Source organism: Otolemur garnettii, unplaced genomic scaffold, assembly GCF_000181295.1.
Source record: "Otolemur garnettii isolate 467f Iridium unplaced genomic scaffold, OtoGar3 scaffold00095, whole genome shotgun sequence".
NCBI lineage: Eukaryota > Metazoa > Chordata > Mammalia > Primates > Galagidae > Otolemur > Otolemur garnettii.
In genome coordinates this window covers 4,009,656-4,033,177 of record NW_003852490.1, presented here as the reverse complement: position 1 = coordinate 4,033,177, position 23,522 = coordinate 4,009,656, and the positions used below count along the sequence as shown (strand labels likewise).

The following is a 23,522-nucleotide window of genomic DNA, read 5'->3' as shown; positions in this document are numbered from 1 at the left end:
GTTTCTGGGTGGGGCTGGCTTTGAACCCACCACCTCCGGTATATGGGGCCAACACCCTACTCCTTTGAGCCACCAGCACCACCTTTTTTTTTTTTTGGAGACAGAGTCTCATTTTGTCACTCCTCAGTAGAGTGCCATGGCATCATAGCTTACAGCAACCTCAAACTGTTGGGCTTAGTCAATCCTCTTGCCTCAGCCTCCCTACTAGCTGGATCTATAGATGGCCACCACAACACCTGGCTAGACAGGGGTAGACAGGGGTCTTACTCTTGCTTAGGCTGGTCTTAAACTCCTAAGCTCAAGTAATCCACTCACCTCATCCTCCCAGAGTGCTAGGATTACAGTCATAAGCCACTGCACCCAGCCTTATAACCATTTCTTAATCTATATTCTACAAAACACTAGTATACCTAAGATGGTTATTGATGTTCATAGGGGAAAATAGAGGGGGAAGGGCTGAGGTTAAATAAGCTTAGAATCCTCTGGGTTAGATGAAGGGGAGAATTTTTTTTTTTTCATTTTAGGACCTCTTAGAGTCTTTAACAGACCAATACACAATGTGAATTACCAAAAGACAAAAGAATAGTCTATCTATCTATCTACACAGACACAATCACACACATATATACATACATATATAGAAGTTCCTAAATCTATTTGAAAAACAACCTCCTCCCCAGTACCCAAGAAAGAATTGTTAACATTTAGGGTAATAATGGTATTCCATGGAGCATAAGTTTCAGAAACTTTATTCTAAATTAGAGGAAGGCCAGGCACGGTGACTCACACCTGTAATCCTAGCACTCTGGGAGGCTAAGGCAGGAGGGTCAGGTGAGCTCAGGAGTTTACGACCAGTCTGAGCAAAAGCAAGACTCATCTCTACTAAAATTAGCTGGGCGTGGTGCCAGGCACCTGTAGTCCCAGCTATTTGTAGTCCCCTTACTGAGGCAAGATGATCTCTTGAACCCAAGAGTTTGAGGTTACTATAAGCTAGGCTGATGCCATGGCACTCTAAGCTGGGCAAGATAGTGAGATTCTTTCTCAAAAAAAGAGAAAGAAAAAATAAATAAATAAATGGAGGAAGAAAAGGCTAAATTAGTATGCATCCTATAAACAGAAAGGGTAGATTAAATTATTTTCGTGATAAGGTTACATGGGAGACTGGTGTTAAAGACTCACTTATGTTAAGGAGCATTTGACACATTCTCTTCGACTGACTTTCTTCACTGGAGTGCCAGAGCTCTGGCTTCCCTCCTACCTCCCTAGCCACTCTTCTCAGTCTCCGGGCTGATTCATCCTCTTTTTCCCAAACTCTTTCCCTCGGAGGGCTTTAGGGCTCAGTTCTTGGAAACCTCTTCTCTATCTTGTATATACCTAGATTATACATACACGTGTTGTGTACCATGGCTTTTTGGTTTGTTTTGTATTTTTCTTTTTGGATTTGTAGGTCTATGAAATCCACAAATGGAACAAGTTTATTTGAAGGAAGAAAATTATGTACAACTAATTATACAAACTCAAAGAACAGTTTACCCATGAGTTAAAAGGAACGTACAAGCATACTGTGGTTAAAGATACTAGAAGACCCAGAAAAGATACATTAATGCTCGGGTGGAAGCGTGTTAGGGCATGCTTCCCACATGGGGTGAATGTTCTGGGGCAGCACTTGAAGGGTAGAGAGGACCTGCGGGATCTCGTCCAGGCAAATCTTATTTGCTGCTATCCCTGCTTCAAACTCTCAGCGTTTCTCCTCCTCCCTACCCCTCCCTATCCCTGCTTCCCAGGCCTGCGGCTGGTAGGCTGTTTGTGTCTGAAGTTGCTTCCTGTACTCGTGGGCTAAAACCTGCAATCTTGCAAAATTCTCCTTCTCTTCCCAGTTAAGCTCTTTACCATCACCATTCGCGCGTCCCTGTTCCACGGCAAGTTCTTCCTGTTCTTTAGCTTTGGGCTGCAACTTTCCCGGAGTTTTCTTGTACACGTGACGTCATCTGTGAGTTGTGCCCTGCCTCCTTCTCGGATCTCGGCTCCTTCCCCTTCTCAGCTCACTTCTTCTCATTCTCTTCCTCTAATATTCTGTCCTTTTTTTTTTCTCCTGAGCTTTTTCTTCCTCACATCTCTGTGCCGAATATTTATATCGTCTGTCTTCTCATCATAGCTTCTTTTTCTTGCTTCTTTTATCTGCCTCTTCCTGTAAGTCTGGGAGGGCCCCGGGCACACCCTTCATGTTCAAATCCTGTCCTTCTCTGTATTCCTCCTGAATCTGCGTTATCTTCTATCATAGGGATTTCTGCAGAACAGTCCTAATTTCCTGTTTTGCTTTCTGTTTTTTTAACTTTCTTCATCCTCAAGTTTAACCTGTGCAAGGTCATTTTCCACAGGTTCATTTTCCACAAGGTCATTTTCTTTTTTTTTTTTTTTTTTTGAGACAGAGCCTCAAGCTGTCCCCCTGGGTAGAGTGCTGTGGCATTACAGCTCACAGCAACCTCCAACTCCTGGGCTCAAGCGAGTCTCCTGCCTCTGCCTCCCAAGTAGCTGGGACCACAGGCACCTGCCACAACGCCTGGCTATTTTTTGGTTGCAGCCATCATTGTTGTTTGGCGGGTCCGGGCTGGGGATTCGAACCCGCCACCTTAGGTGTACGTGGCTGGCGCCTTAGCCGGTTGAGCTATAGGCGCCAAGCCCACAAGGTCGTTTTCAAGGTGCACCTCCCCTCCCTTCAGCAGCTGCACCACCTGCCTCTGCGCCTGGATGCTGGTGATCTGGGCCCTCAGCCCCAGGCCAGGGTTCTCCACCAGCTCTTCCCGAGAAGAGGAAGGAATTTTTCCTCCTCCCAGAGTCTTGCAAACATCTCCTTTTCCAATAGCTTTTCCCTCTTTAGCTTCTCATTGAATGCAACCTGTGCTTTCCCTTCCTCGCACACTTTCTTCTGATGGAAACAAAACAATTCAACACGCATCTCCTTGCAGCATTCCCCGAATTGCTGGTCTAGCATTTCAGCCACAAAGTCCTATCTCTCTTTTTCTTACTTCTCTTTTAATAATTGGGTTTTCTCTCTCATGATCTTTTTTCTCCTCAATGCTTTCTTCTTTCAGTAAAATATGCATTTCTTCTGATGATAAAAGTCCACATAGGTTATTTCATCTTTCTTCAATATTAACAATAAACCTTTGCACAGCATCCTCTATTTTTGCTTGCACAAGGTTGCCCAAAAACCTGAGCTCATTGCCCTTGATCTCACTCAACTCTAAATTAATAGAAGCCAAAATAGCAGGATACCTCTGAGGTCTGCCTTGGATTCCCTCCAGATGCCGCTCAGGCCTTTGGTCTTTGGGAGGCTTGGCTCTCGCGATCACCACTTTGGGAGTGGGTTCCTTAACTTCCTGTTGTGCATGCCACACCTCTGGCTGGACATTGTCAAGTTCCCTTGGGACAGGGGTGGTGTTAGCCGTGATTCTCCAACTGCCACAGAGGAACCTGCTTCTGTGATGCAGAGGTCTGGTTGCCATGGTGTCTACCTAAGCCTTAACAGCCCTGTATGTGTCAATGATTCCCAAATTGTACCTATAGCCCAGAACGCCCTCTGAATTCAAGACTTTTACAGCCGCTGCCTACTTAGCCTCTCCATTATGAGGACAAACGAGCATCTCCAACTAAGTGTCCAAAACGCAACACCTGCTTTCCCCACAAGCCCGCTTCACCTGTTGCCATCTCCTACTCTGCTGATGGCAGCTCAGCTTCTCCGTTGGTCAGGCCAATGACACTGGAATCTTATTTGACTCTGTCTTTCTCTCAACACCCTCCCCTCCATCCAATGCAGCAGCAAATCCTGATGGCTCTTCCCTCAACACATATCCAGAATTCAACCACTTACCGCCTGCGCTGCCCTTCCTGGTCTGAGCCACCATCTCATCTCCCCTTGCTGCACTGTTGCAGTGGCCCCTCACTGACCTCCCTACCTTCTCTTTGTCCCAGCTCATTCTCACACATCAGCTAGAATAATCCTGTCAGAAGCACATCAGCTCCAATCACCCCTCTGCTCCAATCCCACAGTGGCTTTCCAGAGCGAAAGTCAGAGTGGCCTGCCACACCATTCCTCATACCCCGTCGGACCTGCTCAGCCCTGTCTTCACTGGCGGTTCTCTCCTGGTTCATTCCTACAGGCCCAGACACATCTGCCTCCTGCCATCTCTTAATCGCACCAGGACCATCCCTGGATGATGATCTTTGTCCCAGTTTATCCCTCCCCCTGGAATGCTCTTCCCCCAGTTACCTACTGGGCTCACTCTCTCGCCTCCTTCAGATCTCTACTCAGCTCACATCTGTTCAAGGAGGTCTCCCCAAACCCCCATATCTCACACTGGGATTTGTCTAGCACTCTAATCCCCTACCTCGGGGCATTTCCAGTTTTCCTTAACCAGCCATGCTGTTTCTTTTTCTTGTATGCTATGTACATTTTAAATCGTATATATTACTATTTATCGTTCTGTCGCCCCTGCAAGCCCCTCTAGGGCAGGGAACATTGTCTGGTCTGTTATTGATGTATCACCAATGCCTAAAGCAATGCTGAGTGATCACTTCCTAGATGTTTGTTAAGTAAATAAGCAATTTCTCGAAAATAATTTTAACTAGAAAAAAACAGATTCAAAACCAAATGTACATTCAATTAAATCAATGAGATCTAACAATTTTTTCCTTTTTCTTTTCTTTTTTAAAAATTATTATTAGCACAGTGGTTACAGTGCCAGCCACATACACCAAAGTTGGTGGGTTCGAACCTGGCCTGGCTCAACTAAACAACAATGACAACTGCAACAAAAAATAGCCAGGCGTTGTGGCAAGCACCTGTAGTCCCAGCTACTTGGGAGGCTGAAGCAAGAGAATCACTTAAGCCCGTGAGTTTGAGGTTGCTTTGAGTTGTGATGCCACAGCACTCTACTGAGGGTGACATAGAAAAAAAATAAAATTATTATTATTATTGTTATTTTGAGACAGCATCTTGTCTCACTCTTGTTGCCCTTGGGCTAAAGTGCAGTTGTATCATCAGAGCTTACCGCAACTTCAATGTTTTGTTCATTACAAATTTGGACCAGTCATCATAAAGGGAAAATAAAACAGTCACTGTTAGTAATGAGTTGCTAAGCATTATTTTATTTCTGTTAAACAAACAACCTCAGGATTTATGTAAGGTTTAATTTTTTTTTGAGCATTATGCCACACATATATCTGGAATTTTTTTTTCTTTGCGATAGGGTTGTGCTCTGTCACCCAGGCTAGAGTACAGTTGTGTTATCATAGCTCACAGCAACCTCAAATCCCTGGGCTCAGCCATCCTCCTGTTTCAGCCTGTGGAGTAGCTGGGATTATAAGTGCATACCACATCTGGCTGACTTAAACATTTTTTGGTCGAGAGGGGGGTGTCAAATTGACGAGGCTGGTCTTAAACTCCTGAGCACAAGGCATCTTCCCACTGCCTTAGCTTCCTAAAATGCTAGGATTACAAGCCTGAGGCACCGTGCCCTGCCTTAAAAATTTTTTTTTCACTGAATACCATGCCTGGTCATACAACCAGCCATTACAAGTGCTGTTGTTCTCAAATATCAATAATAATAAATCATGTTCTGGAATATCAATAACCACAGTCTTACCTCTTTCAGGTCTTCATATAATATGAACTTAACATTGTCATCATCAAGATGTTTATTCCAATTAATTGCAAAATCAAAATAGCTGCCCCAAGAAACTAAAAACACAGAGGGGAGAAAAAACGTCTTAAGAATTTTTCAGTAACTGAGGTTAATATGATAGGTGGGAAATTTATTCTCTAAAATATAAACTCTACATTTGTGTATATGCTCAGTGAGGCATGCATACAAGTTATTATAAATCCCTGGCCCCAAGGAGTAGGGATAAACCACATCCACTGTTCAATTTCTATCCATTTGATTACCTTCTTGAACATTTTTCATAAGTAACATAATTAAGCAAGTTGTAAAATTGATTTGATAGAAACGATAAAAAATTTGGTTCCGCCTGTAGCTCAGCGGCTAGGGTGCTGGCCACATACACCAGGGCTGGTGGGTTTGAATCCAGCCCGGGTCTGCCAAACAACAATAATAACAACTACAAAATATATATATATAGAGAGAGAGAGAGCCAGGCGTTGTGGCAGACACCTGTAGTCCCAGCTACTCAGGAAGCTGAGGCAAGAGAATCTCTTAAGCCTCTGGTTCTCAACCTGTGGGTTTCGACCCAGAGGAACTGTATTAAAGGGCCACAGGATTAGGAAGGTTGAGAACCACTGGCTTAAGCCCAAGAGTTTGAGGTTGCTGTGAGCTGTGACACCACAGCACTCTACTGAGGGTGACATAGTGAGACTCTGTCTTAAAAAAGAAAAGAAAGAAAGAAAGAAAGGGTAGCACCTGTGGCTCACTGGGTAGGGCGCTGGCCCCATATACTAAGGGTGGCAGGTTCAAACCCAGCCCAGCCGAACTGCAACAACAACAAAAAATTGGCCGGGTGTTGTGACTGGTGCCTGTGGTCCCAGTTACTTAGGAGGCTGAAGCAAGAGAATCATCTAACCCCAGGAGTTGGAGGTTCCTGTGAGCTGTGTGACCCACAGCACTCTCCTGAGGATGATAAAGTGAGACTCTGTCTCTACAATATATATATATATATATTTAAAGAAAAAGAAAGAAAAGAGAAACTATAACAAATTCATGAATATAAAGGTGAATAAAATAATTCAGAAACAGTGAAAGATACATGAAAGTTGACAGAGATTATACCAAAAATACCAGCATTGCCCAATAGAAATGCAGTGCAAGCCATATATGTAACTTACAAAAGCAAAAAGAAACAGGTGAAATTTACTTTAATGTTTTACTTTATTTAACCCAACATATCAAAAATATCATTTAAACATCTAATCAACAAAAAATGATTAATAAAACATTACACATTGTTTTTTATATTCTAAGTCTTTAAAAGTCAGTAGATATTTACATACACAGAAAATTTCAGTTTGGATGCTAAATGTTTATTGAAAATCCTTGATGTTGGCCATTGGCCAGAGCAGTGGCTCACACCTGTAATCCCAGCACTCTGGTAGGCTGAGGCAGGAGGACTGCTTAGTTTAGAAGTTTGAGATCAGCCTGAGCAAGAGTGAGACCCCATCTCCACTGAAAAAATGGAAAAAAAATAGCTAGGTGCAATAGTGTGCACCTCTAATCCCAGTTACTCAGGAGGCTGAGGCAGGTGGATCGTTTGAGTCCAAGAGTTTGAGGTTGCTGTGAGCTATGATGACACCACTGTACTCTAGCTTGGGCAACAGAGTAAGACTGTATCTCCAGAAAAAAATAATAGTAAAATAAAATATTTGATGTGTATTTGGTATTCATAAAACTTACAGCTGAGGGCGGCGCCTGTGGCTCAAAAGGGTAGGTCACGGACCCCATATGCCGGAGATGGTGGGTTCAAACCCAGCCTCGGCCAACAACAACAAAAAAAAAACCTTATAGCTGAAAAAATATATTCATACTTCAACTTATTACAAGTTTACTTAAAAGTTTTATAATAACTGAATTGAGTACCATCTTTAATTAAAATTTTAAGAAATTAAAAATTCAGTTGCACTAGTCACATTACAAGTGCTCAGTTACCACATGTGGCTAGTGGCTACCAGACTGCCAATGCAGATCTAGACATTGATGAGCTGTGCTGTTTACTAGCTGTGAGACTTCAGGCAACTGCCTAAACTGTACCTTAGTTTCCCCATCTGTAAAATGGGGTATCATTGGGTGTAAATCAATTAACACATGTAAAAGGCTTAAAACAGTGCTTGATTCATAGTACGCAATAAATGTTAGTGATTATGATCATTACTCTTAATAATAATGACATCATAATTATCATCATGAGTGCAAATTTTTTTTTTTTTTTGGCCAGGGCTGAATTTGAACCCACCACCTCTGGTATATGGGGCCAGAGCCCTACTCCTTTGAGCCACAGGCACTGCCCCCAGGTAGTTTCCATGTGTTTTATTTGTTGTAGCAGACACTGTAAATTGCCTGCCCAATATCCAATACATCTCTTTCTTTGCTGCTAATCAAACTCTGATTGTTTGGGTCCAAACCAATCTTAGAGTTGCTGAGAATTCTGTTGGCTGATTTGCTGCCTCTCTTCAAGCTGTGATGGGCCGCATGACATGGTTCTGCCCAGTGAGACAAACAAAAGTCTGCTGAAATAGTTTCAGTAAAACTATTATTGTCCTGAGCTAAGGAACACGGTCAGCTGGTGCTGTCCTGCCTCCTCTTTCCTGAACGGAAGGTGATGAATGAAGGGACAGTAGCCACCTTGAAGGTGTGTTGCAAAAAACCATGAAGAAGAGGCCAAAGGAATATCAGAGGTGCAGGCCCAACATCCCTGCGCTACTGCACTCATCCTGTTTAGGCCACTGGGGTCCCGTTTTCTGCTCTTTCATATTATCATTGCATTATTGCATTATTAATTGATACACATACTTTTTCATCCTTTGACTTTTAGAGCAACCTAATGTCATAGGTACAATTTTTATGCCCCTTTTTGTGGAAAGGAAAATAAAAACCCAGAGAGGGTAAACAACTGCTTTACGGCTATACCTTCTGCAAGCCGTCATTCAAAATCAGTCTGTCATCAGAGGTAGTGCTGCCAACAGAAATGCTACACTGTCTCCTCCCACAGGCTGAATATTTATCTCCACTTTACAGGTACAGAAACCAAAGTTCAGAAAGATCAGATTTCTTGTTTACAGTCACACAGGCAGTAAATTTAAGTTCTAGATCTGCTACTTCATGGCTGGGTGACCTTTCAGTTCCTTTATTTCCTTTTTAAGAGAATGAGAATAATAGCTATCCTTCTAGAAGTCTTGTGAGAATTAAAATTAGACAATGTATGATAGGAAAAGCATGTGGTACCTTGCATGTGGTAACAACTTAGTCAGTGGTAGCCATTGTATTTTGTCAAATATTAATTTTTTGTTTTTTGAAGTTTGAGACAGAGTCTATGTTGCCTTTGGTAGAGTGCTGTGGCGTCACAGCTCACAGCAACCTCAAACTCTTGGGCTTAATCGATTCTCTTGCCTTAGCCTCCCAAGTAGCTGGAACTATAGGCACCCGCCACAATGCCCGGCTATTTTTTTGTTGCAGTTGTCATTGTTTTAGCTGGCCTGGGTCAGGTTCAAACCCACCAGCCTCAGTATATGTGGCCGGCGCCCTACTCACTGAGCTACAGGCGTCATGAATTATTAATGGATAGTAATGTGATAAAGCTTAATCTAGGCCTCCTCATTCCAAATCCTATATGTTTTCCAGGACATTCTGCTTCCTTCATAAGTTGAATATAAGATACTTGCAAGGCAGAAAGTCTATTCAAGTTATTACTGTGACACATTATCTTTGCCAATTAAATAATTAGGCTAAAGGGACGGATAGGGTGAACAAAGATTATTGATGACAAGTTTCTCAACATCGTTTGTAACAACATGGATGAATCTGGATGATGTTATGCTAACCAAATAAGCCAGACCCAAAAAGAAAACTACTGCATGATCTCACGTGTATGTAGAATCTTTAAAAAGTCAAACACAGAGAAACAGAGAGTAGGATGGTGGTGACCGGGGTTGGGGAAGGGGAAGAAATGAAGAGATGTAGGTTAGAGGGTACAACCTTGCAATTATGCAGGTAAGAATCATTCAGGTATGAACACACAGAGATCTAATATACAGCATGAGGCCTACGCAGGTGTATTGTCTGCTGAAAATTTGTTAAGAGAACAGATTTTAGATGCCCTTACCACTCAAAAAAGTAACTATGTGACCTGATGGATATGATATGTTGCTCAATTATATTAATCATTGCATTATGTATATGGCAAAGCATTATGTTGTACACTTTAAAGATACACAATAAAAAGTAAATAAATTGTTTAACAAACTAGTCCTCTTAGAGTGAACTGACCACAGCTTCTTCTCTAGGGTCATCTGGCATAATTCTTCCCCTACTACACATGAAAGACTCAAAGAGCCACTCACAAAAAGAGGCATTGATTGGTCTCTGGCCTCTATCCCTGTCAAGTGGAGTCACAGCCACTTACAAGGAGTGGGAACTTTGGCCCAGGTTTTCACTCTTTTGATGAGTGACTAATACCACTTTACTCACAGTTTGTTATGAGTCTTACATGAAATCGTGCATAAACACCTACTCAAAGGTCTGGGGCAGCAAAAGACACTTAGAAAATCATAGTTATCAATGACCAGAGGTAAAACATTGACATGATCTGAAAAAAACTTATTTCCTCTCTGACCAATAAATGTCTTAATGTCATTTTTTTCTTGGTTTTTTATCACTGTGTTGTACAGTAACTTTCAAGAAATTGACTACAAATGCTTTCCTGCCTGACTCTTAGTTAAAGGCCTCTTTGCCCAGGTCTGTTCTATGACTCAATACTCATCACGGTCACCATATGAATTGTCCAAATTACATTCAAAACCAGTAATGCATTTTAATTGTTTGATGCACAAACTACTGATGCTATAAAACTTCACTTTAATGCAACGTACCTGCCTAACTCTTACTTCTTTCTTTACCCTAAAACAATTGGAATTTTCCTATTTATATGGTCATGTGTTGAAGTAAGGAGAATTCTTTTATCAACAGCCATACCTTGTCCTTTCATGAACTCTCCGAAGAATTCATCCCAAGAGCTGTAGCTTGGAATATCAGGGACATCATTGTGGAAATGGAAAAAAGACACTGCTGTATCTTTAGGATTTCGAAATATCACCAATATCTACGGAGCGAAAAGTAAGTTGATTTATTTATGTCTCTGTTTTGAATTTTGAAAAAGTGAAGAAGCGGGCAATATCACCGTGCCTATTTGTATATTACATAATTGTGTTAATATGGAAAGAACAACAGTACTAAATGAAGGAACCTCGAGAGGGCCGGGTGCGGTCGCTCACCCCTGTGATAATCCCAGCACTCTGGGAGGCTGAGGCGGGTGGATTGCTTGAGCTCGGGAGTTCAAGACCAGCCTGAACAAGAGCGAGACACTTTTCCCCTCTCCAAAAATAGCCCCAACGGTTCAAGAGGCTGAAGCAAGAGGATCACTTGAGCCCAAGAGTTTGAGGTTGCTGTGAGCTGTGATGCCACAGCACTCCACCCAGGGCAACAGAGTGACACTCTGTCTCAAAATAAATAAATAAATAAATAAATGAAGGAACAGGAAGGGTCCATTGGAGAAGTCTAGGGAGAGGGGAGCAAGAAGGTTGATTCGGCAAAGGACCTTTGCTAATGAGTTTAGACAATACAAAGGCGTGCGCAGAAGACGTAAAAAGTACAAAGAGCAAGCTCGTAGAATAGTCACAAGAGTATGATCCGAAAGCTTAACCCAGAAATAAAATTAAAATCGCAAAATAATGTTTAGAATAACAACAATAGTACTCAGAATTGGCGGGAGAATACTAAAGAATGGCAAGGCCCACCACCTGGGCCCTGAGGTCTGATGATCGTGGTTATTTAGATAAAGCAGGACCTCTGAATTCCTATATTATCTCTGTTTTCTCTGATGAAGGAAGTGTTGCTTCGGATGAAAAGTGTGAAAAGCAAAACCCAAGAGAACCAAAACACTGCAGGACACTGTGTGGCCACTCCGAGTGAGTTAGGGTGTTCCGGCCCAGGGCTTTCCATTTCAAGAACTAATCCTAGTGCTCTGGGAAATTCAAGACCAGCCTGAGGAAGAATGAGACACACACCCCCACCCCCGTCTCTATGAAAAATAGAAAAATTGGCTGAGTGGGGTGGCGGGCGCCAATAATTCCTGCTGCTCAGGTGGCTGGAACAAGAGCGAGGAATGAGCCCAAGCGTTTGAGGGTGCTGTGAGATATGACCCCACAGTACTCTAGCCTGGGACAACAGAGTGACACTGTCTCAAAATAAATACATAAATAAGTAAAGGAAAGAAAAGAAAAGAACTGAGGAAATGGAGGACACAGCATTGAGCATGTTTAAGAAAACTGGGGAACCTAAGATAATTCACAAGAGGTCAGAGGACTAGAGACAGGTAGAAGGCATGTCACTGTCAGAACAGGGGAAGATATTTTGCAAAGTTCCGATTCTGACCTCTATTTGGGAGAAAAACAAGAGGGGCCACATAAAAGAGGAAGCAGTAACCAGCAGGGGGCAACATGGGTCCTCTAAGAGCAAGTTGCTGCTAACATCGGGATTCTTTGAACAAGATGAGTAGATGGAGTAGCTTATGATTTCTTCTGCACATAAAAGTAAGGATGGAAGCCAGAAGTAAGGGCAACGAGGTATATGAAACTAGGTCATCATGCGCAAAGGAGGCTAAATAATTGATCGATGTAAACCTGCATGGAGCTTTTTATTTTCTTTCTTTCTTTTCTTTTTTTTTTTTCTTGAGACAGAATCTCACTATGTCACCCTCAGTAGAGTGCTTTGGCTTCACAGCTCACAGCAACCTCAAACTCTTGGGCTTAAGTGGTTCTCTTGCCTCAGCCTCCCAAGTAGCTGGGACTACAGGCGCCCGCCACAACACCTGGCTATTTTTTTGTTGCAGTTGTCATTATTGTTTACCTGGCCCAGGCTGGATTCAAACCTGCCAGCGTCGGTGTATGTGGCTGGTGCCATAACCACTGTGCTACAGGTGCCGAGCCTGATGAAGGTTTTTATATATTTATTTATTTTTTGAGGCAGAGAGCCTCAAGCTGTCACCCTGGGTTGAGTGCTGTGACATCACTGCTCACAGTTACCTCCAACTCCTGGGTTTTAAGTGATTCTCTTGCCTCTACCTTCCAAGTAGCTGGGACTACAGGCACTCACCACAAAGCCTGGCTATGTTTTGGTTGTAGTTGTCGTTGTTTGGCAGGCTTGGGCTGGATTCGAACCTGTCAGCTCTTGTGTATGTGGCTAGCACTTAGTCACTTGAGTTACAGGTGCTGAGTCTGATGGATTTTTTAATTTTTTTTGCATTTTTGTGTGGGGCTGAGTTTGAACCTGCCACTTCCAGCATATGGGGCCGGCACCCTACTCTGTGAGCCACTCCGTGAGCCACAGGTGCCACCCTTTGATGGTTGTTTTTAATAAACCCTTCCACTGTCCTGGCTGGGTCATGGTTAACATGTTAATGATTGATTTAGGTGAAGATATAAAAGCTAGGCTGGATGCAGTGGCTCACACCTGTAATCCTAGTTTTCTGGGAGGCTGAGGCTGGTAGACTGCTTGAGCTCAGGAGTTCAAGACCAGTTTGAGCAAGTTTGAGGCCCGGCTCCACTAAAAATAGAAAAAATTAGCTGGGCATCGTGGCAGTGCCTCTAGTCCCAGCTACTTTGGAGGCTGAGGCAGGAGGATCACTTGAACTCAGGAGTTAGAGGTTGCTGTAAGTTAGGTTGATGCCACCACACTTTAGCCTGGGGCAATAGAGTGAAACTCTACCTCCAAAAAAAAAAAAAAAGGATATAAAAGTGATATTTATCAAATTTGTAGATAACATGAAACTGGGAGGGAATCCGGATCTCAAAATACCTTGTTTATCTAAAGAAATGAATTAAGGCTAACAGGTTAAAATTAAACAGAGAAGCATGGGCCACAGACTTATCTTACGCTCAGATCTAAAATTCACCCCTGCCCCCAATCCAAATCTGATAGATTCTGGTCATTTGCGGGTATAACGCAAGTGTCCTGATTCTTGCAGAGAGTAAGTTAGGTTCTGAGGGCAGGTGTACCATGTCTTCATTCAACTCAGGGAGGCGGTGAGCAGACAGGGCAAGTCTGCCCTTATCTAGCTCGTGGCCCTTATCCAGCGTGTGAGCTACACGGGAGGTCCACACAGGGAAGGTCCTGAACACCTTTATGCCCAGGGGAAATGAAGGTGGCAAGGTGCCACCAGCAGTTACATAAGCATGACATCGCTGTGAACATAGCCGGTTCCAGCCGCACCTATTGGTGCTGAAAGAAGTGGAGAAGGTGTCCAGTGAGCAAGCCCAGTCAGTCTGGTCTGGCCTTACAAGAGGTTTATATTCAGGGTTCAACTACCACTTAGTAGTCTGTTTGGATACTACCCCAATGGTTACGTTTATAAAGACATAAATTTAAATTGTGAGGGCCCCTTGCCTGGAGTGTGGGCAACTTGCCAGCATCACCCTCTTATTTCTCTGTTGCCCTCTCCTTGCCCTTGCATTCTTGTGAAAGTGAAACGCGGTTCAGAAGCCTCCATGTCCCCAAATCTAACTGCTTTCTAAATTACTTCAGCTGTTTCTTACAGAATCGTTAAGGAGAGAAGGAGTCACCTGGATTGGTGATTATGTCAGCTGCATTAAATGGGGGCACTTATGTGTTAACATGAGATTTCCTACTTTATAGATTCTGAATAGAAGGGATAACTGCTCAACAGAGCTGTTCAAACCAACCTGGCTCGGGAGCTAGAGGAGTTCCGTCCAATTGGAGGGCTCAATCACGGTCCAGACAGCAGCTTAGAATTTAAACACCCAGTGGGAATTAGTGCGGACAACCTTGAAGGCTTTTTCCACGTCTGAGCCCCTGGGATGCTGGCCCTGGCCCACGGGCTGCTCCCTCAACACCTCCTCCACTTCCTGATTCTTCCTTCTCACTCTCCTGTCCTCCTTCATTACCCCTCCTACCTGCAGCCATTGTAGTTCTCTTAACTGTCTTCTGCCGTTGCTATTACTTCACTATTCTCCGTTCTTCTTTGTGGCATTCCAGAATTTAAACCTCAATTTTAATTAATTCTCATCCTTTCCAGCTGAGACAAAAAAAAAAAAAAAAATGGTGGGGAGCCCGGGTGACAGGAAACAAAAGGGACTGGGTAAAAACTAGTGATTACAACAAATGTATCAAGACTGGTTAAGGAAACAAGGTTTTCACACAAGTGATGAAAGTAGCCAAAGGGCCCACAGTTGCATATGCCTGATGTGAAGGTTCTCATTGTACATGAAGTTCAAAAATAAAGTCGTTTTTAGATGTCTGATAAATAGCACTCACCAGAAAGAACCAAAGGAACAATTTTGGTCATTTTACTAGGTTGTATTCTTTTGTTAAACACCCTAACTATTCTAATGGGATTCTGAAATGCATTCACTGGAAAAGAGATTATATGCTTTATATATTTATGTAATATTTATTCTTTGCCTGTGCTTTAGATCTCAAAATGGATTTGGAATGAATACGACCATAAACCTACAAAGAAAGAAACAACAACAAAAGAAATACTAAATCTCATACTTTACTTATTAAAATCCAGTGATGAGGAGCAAACTCATCATATACATCAAAGAGCCAATATCTATACATAAAAATTTCAAGTGGAAGTATCAGTAGGAAGGGGCACTCACCTTGGCTTTATTCTTGAAGATGGACCCAGGTAATTTGTCATAATGGAGGTGAGTTGTCAAAATCCTTGGCGATGGAAACTTTTTCATTCTCTTAAAAACATACACAAAAGGTGAAAGTCGGTGTGTGTATAGGGAGTCACTCCTAAGTTTGGTATCTAAATGTGACTTTTAAGCACTATGACTGTATCTTCTCGTCTCACTTTGTCACCCTTGGAGAATACCGTGGCATCATAGCTCACAGCAACCTCAAACTCTGGGCTCAAGCAATTCTCTTGCTTCAGCCTCCTGAGTGGCTGGGACTACAGGTGCCTGACACAATGCTGGTTATTTTTTAGAGACAGTGTTTTGCTCTAGCTCAGGCTGGAGCACAAGCAATCCACCTGCCTTGGCCGCCCAGAGTGCTAGGGTTATAGGCGTGAGCCACCACACCAGGCCTTTCCAGTTTTTCTTTATTTCTATTTTCTTACTTTATGGCGATGGGGAATGAAGAATCATAAATACACAAATCATTAAAATCTTCTTAAACTTCCTTGTTGCAGCCTGATTACCAATTCCCAATCTTTTTTGTTGTTTTAAAAAAATTTACCTTTACCTATAATCATATGAAATCCATTTTGTTCAAGACAGCTCAAACTCTGTGATCCACTCTTTCACTTAATTGGTTCTCTTCTATAGTTAGGATCTTTGACAGAAATATTCAGGTCTCAATCCCTGCAAATCCATTTTGAACATCTAGATTTTTTTTTGTTTAACCAAGTAAAACTCTATGCAATCAAATGTCCCAACATAATTTGGCAGTTCACAGGGTCTCTTAAATGTCCGAGAAATATTTCATGAGAGAAATTCTTTTCAGTATAAGGACTGTAGGTGATTGATTCATTTTTGTCACCTATTTCTATTAATAATTTTGAAAATGAAGTTATCCATTCTGTTTGCCAGAGCTAAGGGTTTTAACTTTAAAATCAGATCTTAGGGCAGCACCTGTGGCTCAGTGAGTAGGGCGCCAGCCCCATATACTGAGGGTGGTGGGTTCGAGCCCGGCCTCGGCCAAACTGCAACAAAAAATAGCCAGGCGTTGTGGTGGGTGCCTGTAGTCCCAGCTACTCCAGAGGCTGAGCCAAGAGAGTCACCTAAGCCCAGGAGTTGGAGGTTGCTGTGAGCTGTGATGCCATGGCACTCTACCAAGGGCAACAAAGTGAGACTCTGTCTCTTAAAAAAAAAATAAAATAAAATCAGATCTTAATGACTTCAAATTTTCAATTCCACACTTTTAGGGTTCACTCACTGCTTGGTCGCACCTACTACATACACACTCATTGCAAGTGATACAACGATATTCAGATACTAACATCCAATTGCTCTGTAAAAACTTGGTGGAGATTCCAACTTAAGGAAGAAAGCAAAAAATAAGATGTAAAAAAAAAAAAAAACAACAATTTAAATCTATGATATGGGCCCAAGCAGTGACCAGTAGTGATAATGCCTGATAGAACATCAAATTGTACTTTCTAGCATTTGAAGTAATTTTGCATTCATTCACAGCAATCCTCTCAGGTAGATATCATAACCCTCATTTTAGAGATTAAGAACCAGCTGCAAGGTTTTAGGTGCTTTGTGCAAAGTTGCACAGGCGGTAATTTTCAGATTAAGTTGTAGGGTGCTGTTTCCATTAAACTGCATGGCCAAAAATCACATACAGACATGTGAGAAATGGTTAAAGTTACTAAAAAGATTAGAAAAATATCCAACAGGGAAATAGAAGCCAACTGCAATAAAACAAGACAAATAGAATATGTTCATTAAAAGGTGTAATATGACCAAACTAGAAGCAATGTCAAGACTGTACCTTGCTTAAGGACAAATATGTATTCTAGAAGAGTTTTTTCTAAAGTGAATAACTATTTACTAGAGCTCATCTCACTGATTTCCATTTAAACATAAATGGTGCATTGTATAAAGAAGTTATCTTTGGCTGAGTGTGGTGGCTCACACCTATAATCCAGCTGTTTAGGAGGCTGGGGCATGGAGGATCACTTCAGACCAGGAGTTCAAGAGCAGCCTAGGCAACGTAGGAAGACCTTTGTCTCTACAAAAAATTAAAAAAAAATTAGCTGGGTATGAAGGCAGGCACTTGTAGTCCCAGCTACTAGGGAGGTTGAGGCAATGAAGATGACTTAAGCCCAAGAAGTCAAGGTTACAAGGAGCTATGATCAGGCCACTACACTTGAGCTGAGTAAGACTCTCTAAAAAAGGAGAGAGAAGGCTTGACGCCTGTAGCTCAGCAGTTGGTGTTAGGCCTAGGTTATAATGGGTTAACTATTGGCAAATTTCTGGACTTCACGCTTTAAGAAAAAGAAATGAAATAAGTCTAGTTCGCCCCCAATAAATGAGAAAGTGCTCATTGGTTTCTTGCTTCTAGTTCATTCCCAGTTTCTTGCTTGGCTAACTCTCTGGGAAATAAACCGGGAAGTACCAACTGTTCCCAGACTGATTTTTAAACAATAGCAGGGGGAGAATACTGAAACTAAGATGTATGGGAGAAAATATTAAAACAAAGATGTATGATGTATGCCTAACTAACTGCAAAATTCTGCTTCTGTACGATGCTTGCTTGATACCCCACCTGGATGCAACTGGACAGCCTGCATGCCACCCAGAATGCAGACCAAGCCTTAAAAACCCAACCCCTTAAGCACTCGGGGCTGCTCTCAGAAACCCCATGTTAGGACACTGAGGCAGTCACCGGCCAGCTCTTCAATAAAAGAACTCTGCTATAAATTTGGCTTGTTTGTCAGCGTGGTCTTTGTGGAACTCCTGGGCACAAAAGTTAGTGTGCCAGCCACATGCACTGGGGCTGGTGGGTTCAAACCCGGCCAGGAACTGCTCAAAACAACAATAATAACAACAACAAAAAATAGCCAGATATTGTGGCAGGTGCCTGTAGTCTCAGTTACTGGGAGGCTAAGGCAAGAGAATCACTTAAGCCCAAGAGTTTGAAGTTGCTGTGAGCTGTGATACCATAGCACTCTACCAAGGGTGACATAGTGAGACTCTCAAAAAAAGAAAAGAAAAGAAAAGAAAAGTATCTTTATTCTTAGATATGTATATATGATGAAATTACAATTAAAATACAAAAATCTTTCTTTTAAGATCAGTGAGTGGAATCTCAGGCTGGATCTTCCAATCTGCTGCCATCCATGTTCTGGGGGTCCAGGGCTTGGTGGCACTGGACATGGACGCATTCATGAAACCTGGGTAGGTGGTGCTGGTCCTGGCCAGACTCTACACTGGATGTAAAGCCTTCATCATGAAGAAACTTGATGGTGGCACCTTGGACCACCCCTACAGCCATGCTCTGGTGGCTGGAATTGACTGCTATTCCCGCAAAGTGACAGCTGCCATGGGCAAGAAGAATAAGATTGCCAAGTGATCAAAGGTCAAGTCTTTTGTAAAAGTTTATAACTACAATCACCTCATGCCCACAAGGTACTCTGTGTTCACCCCCTTGGATAAAACTGTCATCAACAAAGATATTTTCAGAGACCCTGCTCTTAAGTGCAAGGCCCGATGGGAAGCCAAGGTCAAGTTTGAAGAGAAGTATGAGATGGGCAAGAATAAGTGGTTCTTCCAGAAGCTGCGGTTTCAGGTGTTTATGTTTCCGTCATTAAAAAATATTTTTTAAAATGTCTTTTAAAATTCCTGAAGAAAAAAATAAACATTTCTGATAATTCTTGGATATCAAAACTCAAGGTACTAGACTTGGTTAAAGCATTTACCAGAAACCCTAGAGCTAGGACCCTATGTTCTGCTTACATTATACATCAATTTGAAGTTAACTTACATGGTTCCAGAAGACTTTGTTGGCTTTAAAAATCATCTGAATCTTTTTACTAAAGATGGATATTCCCTTAGCAGGAAGTACAACTTTCATAATTAGAGCTGAGACTTAGAATACAGGGACCTGAATACAGAAGCAATGCTTTGCTTTACATTCAGGCTAAAGCGGTTGGTGAAATAGAAAGGACCCTGACTTAGGGATAGGTTTTCCAAGAGGAGAAAGAGAGGTTCCGAGGATTTTGGGTGCATATGCTCAGGATTGAGTCCTGCCATGGCAAAACTTGATCAGGAATAAAAAAAATTCTTTGCTGTATCAGTAAGCAACGTCACAGGAAATTCCCTAAGTATAAATGGTTTACGTTATTATACAGTTTTATCAGAGGTCATTTCAGAGCCAACCAGAGTCAGGATTCAGCATTTACCTCCCGATACCTCACCCCTGGAGTCCCTGAACACCTACCTCATTTACAATGTATTTTTCTGCTACTTTGGCCAAATCCATAGAAGTAGACGCCCTCCCACCCAAACTCCAAGTTCGTATTTGTCATCATGCCCAGTGTTTCAGGCACTTTCCAGAAGCTGTTCTTTAAGTCCCAATCCAAGTGGCTCTATTTTTAGTAACTGGGTTCCGTCTGCTTGTTGGGAGTCTTGGTGGTGAACACGTCTGAGAGTTTTGCTGAGGATGTGGTTCCCCCTAAAAACAGCCTTCCCTTCCCAGCTGCATTCTGAGGGGGTGAGGAGGACGGAGAGGGGTGGTTGTCCCTGCCCTTGTCCTGTCTAAGCACTGAAGTCCCAGGGTAGATCTCTTCCCACCCCTCGCTCACCTTCCCTGGGCATGGAGCACAGCATCTTGTCCCAGGCTCAGGTCGCAGTCAGTTACCCTGGGAAGGTGAGCAGGGATGACGTGACAGGTAGGGTGTTGGTACTTGATCCTTTCCCATCCCTCACACACACACCCGAGTGATACGAGACTGGACAATCAAAAGTGATGTCTTACTAGGAAAAGACTGGAGATCCCTGCTCACATCCAGCCCATGCCCGTGTCTTCAGAGATGAGACCTTTGGTTTCAGTTCATTTCCTGAGGCTTCTCAACTTACCTTTCCCTCTACTTTAAAAAAGAAAAAAGTCTGGCACATAGTGTAGTTGCTAAGATTCCAGATGAAGAAGCTTGGGTTCAGTTCTTACCTTTATTATTTATTCACTCCTTGGCCTTGGGCAAGTTCCAAGTTTTATCTTTTGTAAAAGGATAAGCTCATTTTGCCACAAAAGAATACCTCCAAATTGCGGAGGATATGATGAACACGTAATAAATTGCAATAATTACAGAATTAGTATTATAGTTTCTGAACTAAAAACTAAGGAATCTTCAAAATGGAAGAAATCTTTCTAGGATAATTTGCTGTAAGGTTAAAGTCTGTTTGTACTAACCTGATATTTTTCTGAGTCCCCACATTCAAGGACTGGGAATTCTGGATATTCATACTTTTTTTTAGAAACAGCAAATACTAATTCACTGACGATGTGGAGAATCCAATTTGAACCTATAAGAAAAATCAGAGAATAAATGTTCGTTATGGAGTCTTGATATCACCAAGGGAAGTTACTTTAGCATACATCCCATGACAATTAAAATCTACAAGCATTCCCTGATGTGTATGTTTAGTTTTCTACATTGAAATAACCTGGGCTATGGAAAGAAACTATGGTGAAAACAGCATTTACTTATTTTAGTACAAAATTCAACTTATTTGTCACTTGTCTCTTTAATAGAGACAATGTTTCTTTTTGAATCTAGAATATGTTCCTTATAGAACAATGCTGTATTACAGAAGTGGCTGTTTATTATGTCATATATTATTTTACTTTAAATTAATAAATATTTTCTGTCAGAGTATATAATTTTGATTTTATAAAAATCCAATAACAGGCTTGGCACCTGTAGCACCGTGGTTACAGTGCCAGCCACATACACTAAGGGTGGTGGGTTTGAACACAGCCCCGGCCAGCTAAACAACAATGACAACTGCAACAAAAAATAGCCAGGCGTTGTGGTGGGCGCCTGTAGCCCCAGCTATTCAGGAGTCTGAGGCAAGAGAAGCGCTTAAGCCCGAGATTTGGAGGTTGCTGTGAGCTGTAATGCCATAGCACTCAACATAGTGATACTCTGTCTCAAAAAAAAAGCAACAAAAAACCCCCACCCCCCCAAAAAAAAACAATTAAGAAAAAATATTAAATGAGGTTGGCTTTCATAAACAACAGTGGAAGGCTGGCATGGTGGCTCATGCCTATAATCCTAGCACTCTGGGAGGCCAAGGTGGTTGATTGCCCTGAGCTCACAGGATCGAGACCAGCCTGAGCAAGAGCGAGACCCCATCTCTAAAAATAGCTGGACATTGTGGTGGGCACCAGTAGTCTCAGCTACTTGGAAGGCTGAGGCAAGAGAATCGCTTGAGCCCAAGAGTTTGAGGTTGCTGTGAGCTAGGACGTCACAGCACTCTACCAAGGGTGACAAAGTAAAACTCTGTCTCAAAAAAATAAAAACAAACAAACATCAATGGAAAGAATCAAAAATAGGTGAGGCAAAGTAAGATGACTTACATTCTTCCTGTCTTGTCCTCCACTGATGAAAATTTTGTAAAAATAATGAGAGAAACTGGAGGACTAATGTTTGATCCCGAAAAATAATCTATCACATGCAAATTGAAAGAGTGGCCATGCTCTCGACTTTAGTACAAAATGGAGATGGAAACCTCTGCTACAGTCAGCGCTTGATGCTGACCAATATGGAGAGGGGGGTTCTCCTTGCCCGTATGCCCTTGTCCCCCGACTTTCCCCAGTTCCAGCCCCACCCACCATCCGTCCCCTTCCACCATCTATCCTCCATCCTGGCCTTTCATACAGATTTTGTCCCTGGGACACTGGAGTTTTAAAATCTAGCCGTTCTGGTTACCAATTTTACCACCCTCCTTTTCTGCTGTCCGGCCAGCTTCCAGCCGAGATGAACTGCTTTCTTCCCACCTTTGTCTCAGACCCCCCACACCCACTCACTACGAGAACGGCGCCTGTGGGAAATGATTTGTTATTTACCACACTTTGGATAAGATGCAAGCACAATGTCGTCGCCTCTGGCTTCAAAGGTGTCCAGGGCTTGGAACGTTTCGAAGGTGCACATGGTGACTGGGTAAGGAATCCCCTGATAGGTGAAAAATAAGGAAGAAAGTGCAGTTTCTTGTGACTTTTCTAAAGCTTCATCAACGAACTCAATAAATTTGGACTTTTCGGCCATGGTGGCTCCCTGCTAATGAACCTGCTCTGAGGTTGTCCAGCGGCAGTGATTGCTTTTAATGGAGTTTTTCAGAGGGCTCCTCCCATTCACACGGAAAAGAAATCATTTAATTCCCATCCTCCCCTCCCTTTTGGCATATTCTCCTCTGACAAAAGGTAAACCACAGGTGCAAAAGAAGCTGGGGATCAGGGAATCTTAGCCCAGGGGTTGATTACATTCTCCACAACCCACACTGTATACCAAACCTCTTTTTGTAACTGGATATGAAAGAGTGCATTACTGTTTAGGCAACCCGCCCAATGAGAGTGAGAATGGAATCTCCTAACGGAAGAACATCAATGTTAAATATCTAACAAATAGGTATTTAGTTGAGTCAGGCATACAATTTTCTTATTGGCAATTCACAGAGCGAAACTTCAGCACTCTCCGTGGTTGACAGTTTTCCACGCACAGCCTACATGGTTTTACAAGGAGGCAACGGGATTGTGAAGTAGTTTGGTAAAGAGGAAAAGAGCCCAGATTTGGGGACAATCCTGGCTCAATAGAGTTGAACATCTAAAGACCTGAGTTTGAATCCTGGCTCTGCCATTTACTAGTTGTGTTACTCTGAGCTAATCATAACGTACCTCTAAAAGTTTACGTCAAATGGAGATTCACAGAAGACAGCTGTTCTTCTGTGCCTATTAAACCCTATGGTTGTGTGGTTTATGGGAAAGACTTTGTGAAGATGAGCACACAGTGTGGTGGCGTCTCCAGTCCGTTGAGCTCCGTTCCCCGCTGGTCAAACTCTCTCTCTAGGGCAGAGTCTTTCCCCGCAGCCTCTCTCCCTTTCTCCTTTGGGTGAGTCGGCCTGCAGTTCTCATCTTCCTTGCAGCCTCCTGTTGGCCCTACAATTAGTAGACAGTAAGCAGAAGTGACATGTGCAACTATGGGGTCCTTAGATATGTCCTTAGAACAGGGAGTTGACAGCTCTCCAGTCTTCAATATTTCCTTTC

General features: G+C 42.5%; 1 protein-coding gene and 1 pseudogene across 1 annotated transcript in view; one reads left to right on the top strand and one right to left on the bottom strand.

The window, feature by feature from the left end:
* Nucleotides 1-22,527, bottom strand: part of SULT6B1 (sulfotransferase family 6B member 1) — a 26,992-nt gene extending 4,465 nt beyond the window's left edge. The window contains exons 1-5 of the mRNA XM_003795687.1: nt 22,329-22,527; nt 20,670-20,782; nt 15,404-15,493; nt 10,698-10,824; nt 5,646-5,740 (exon numbers count right to left, since the gene is read on the bottom strand). Coding sequence (XP_003795735.2) covers nt 5,646-5,740; nt 10,698-10,824; nt 15,404-15,493; nt 20,670-20,782; nt 22,329-22,527 — 624 coding nt within the window. The remainder of the gene's footprint in view (nt 1-5,645; nt 5,741-10,697; nt 10,825-15,403; nt 15,494-20,669; nt 20,783-22,328) is intronic.
* Nucleotides 18,636-19,085, top strand: LOC105887555 (annotated as a pseudogene).
* Nucleotides 22,528-23,522: the final 995 nt, after the last annotated feature.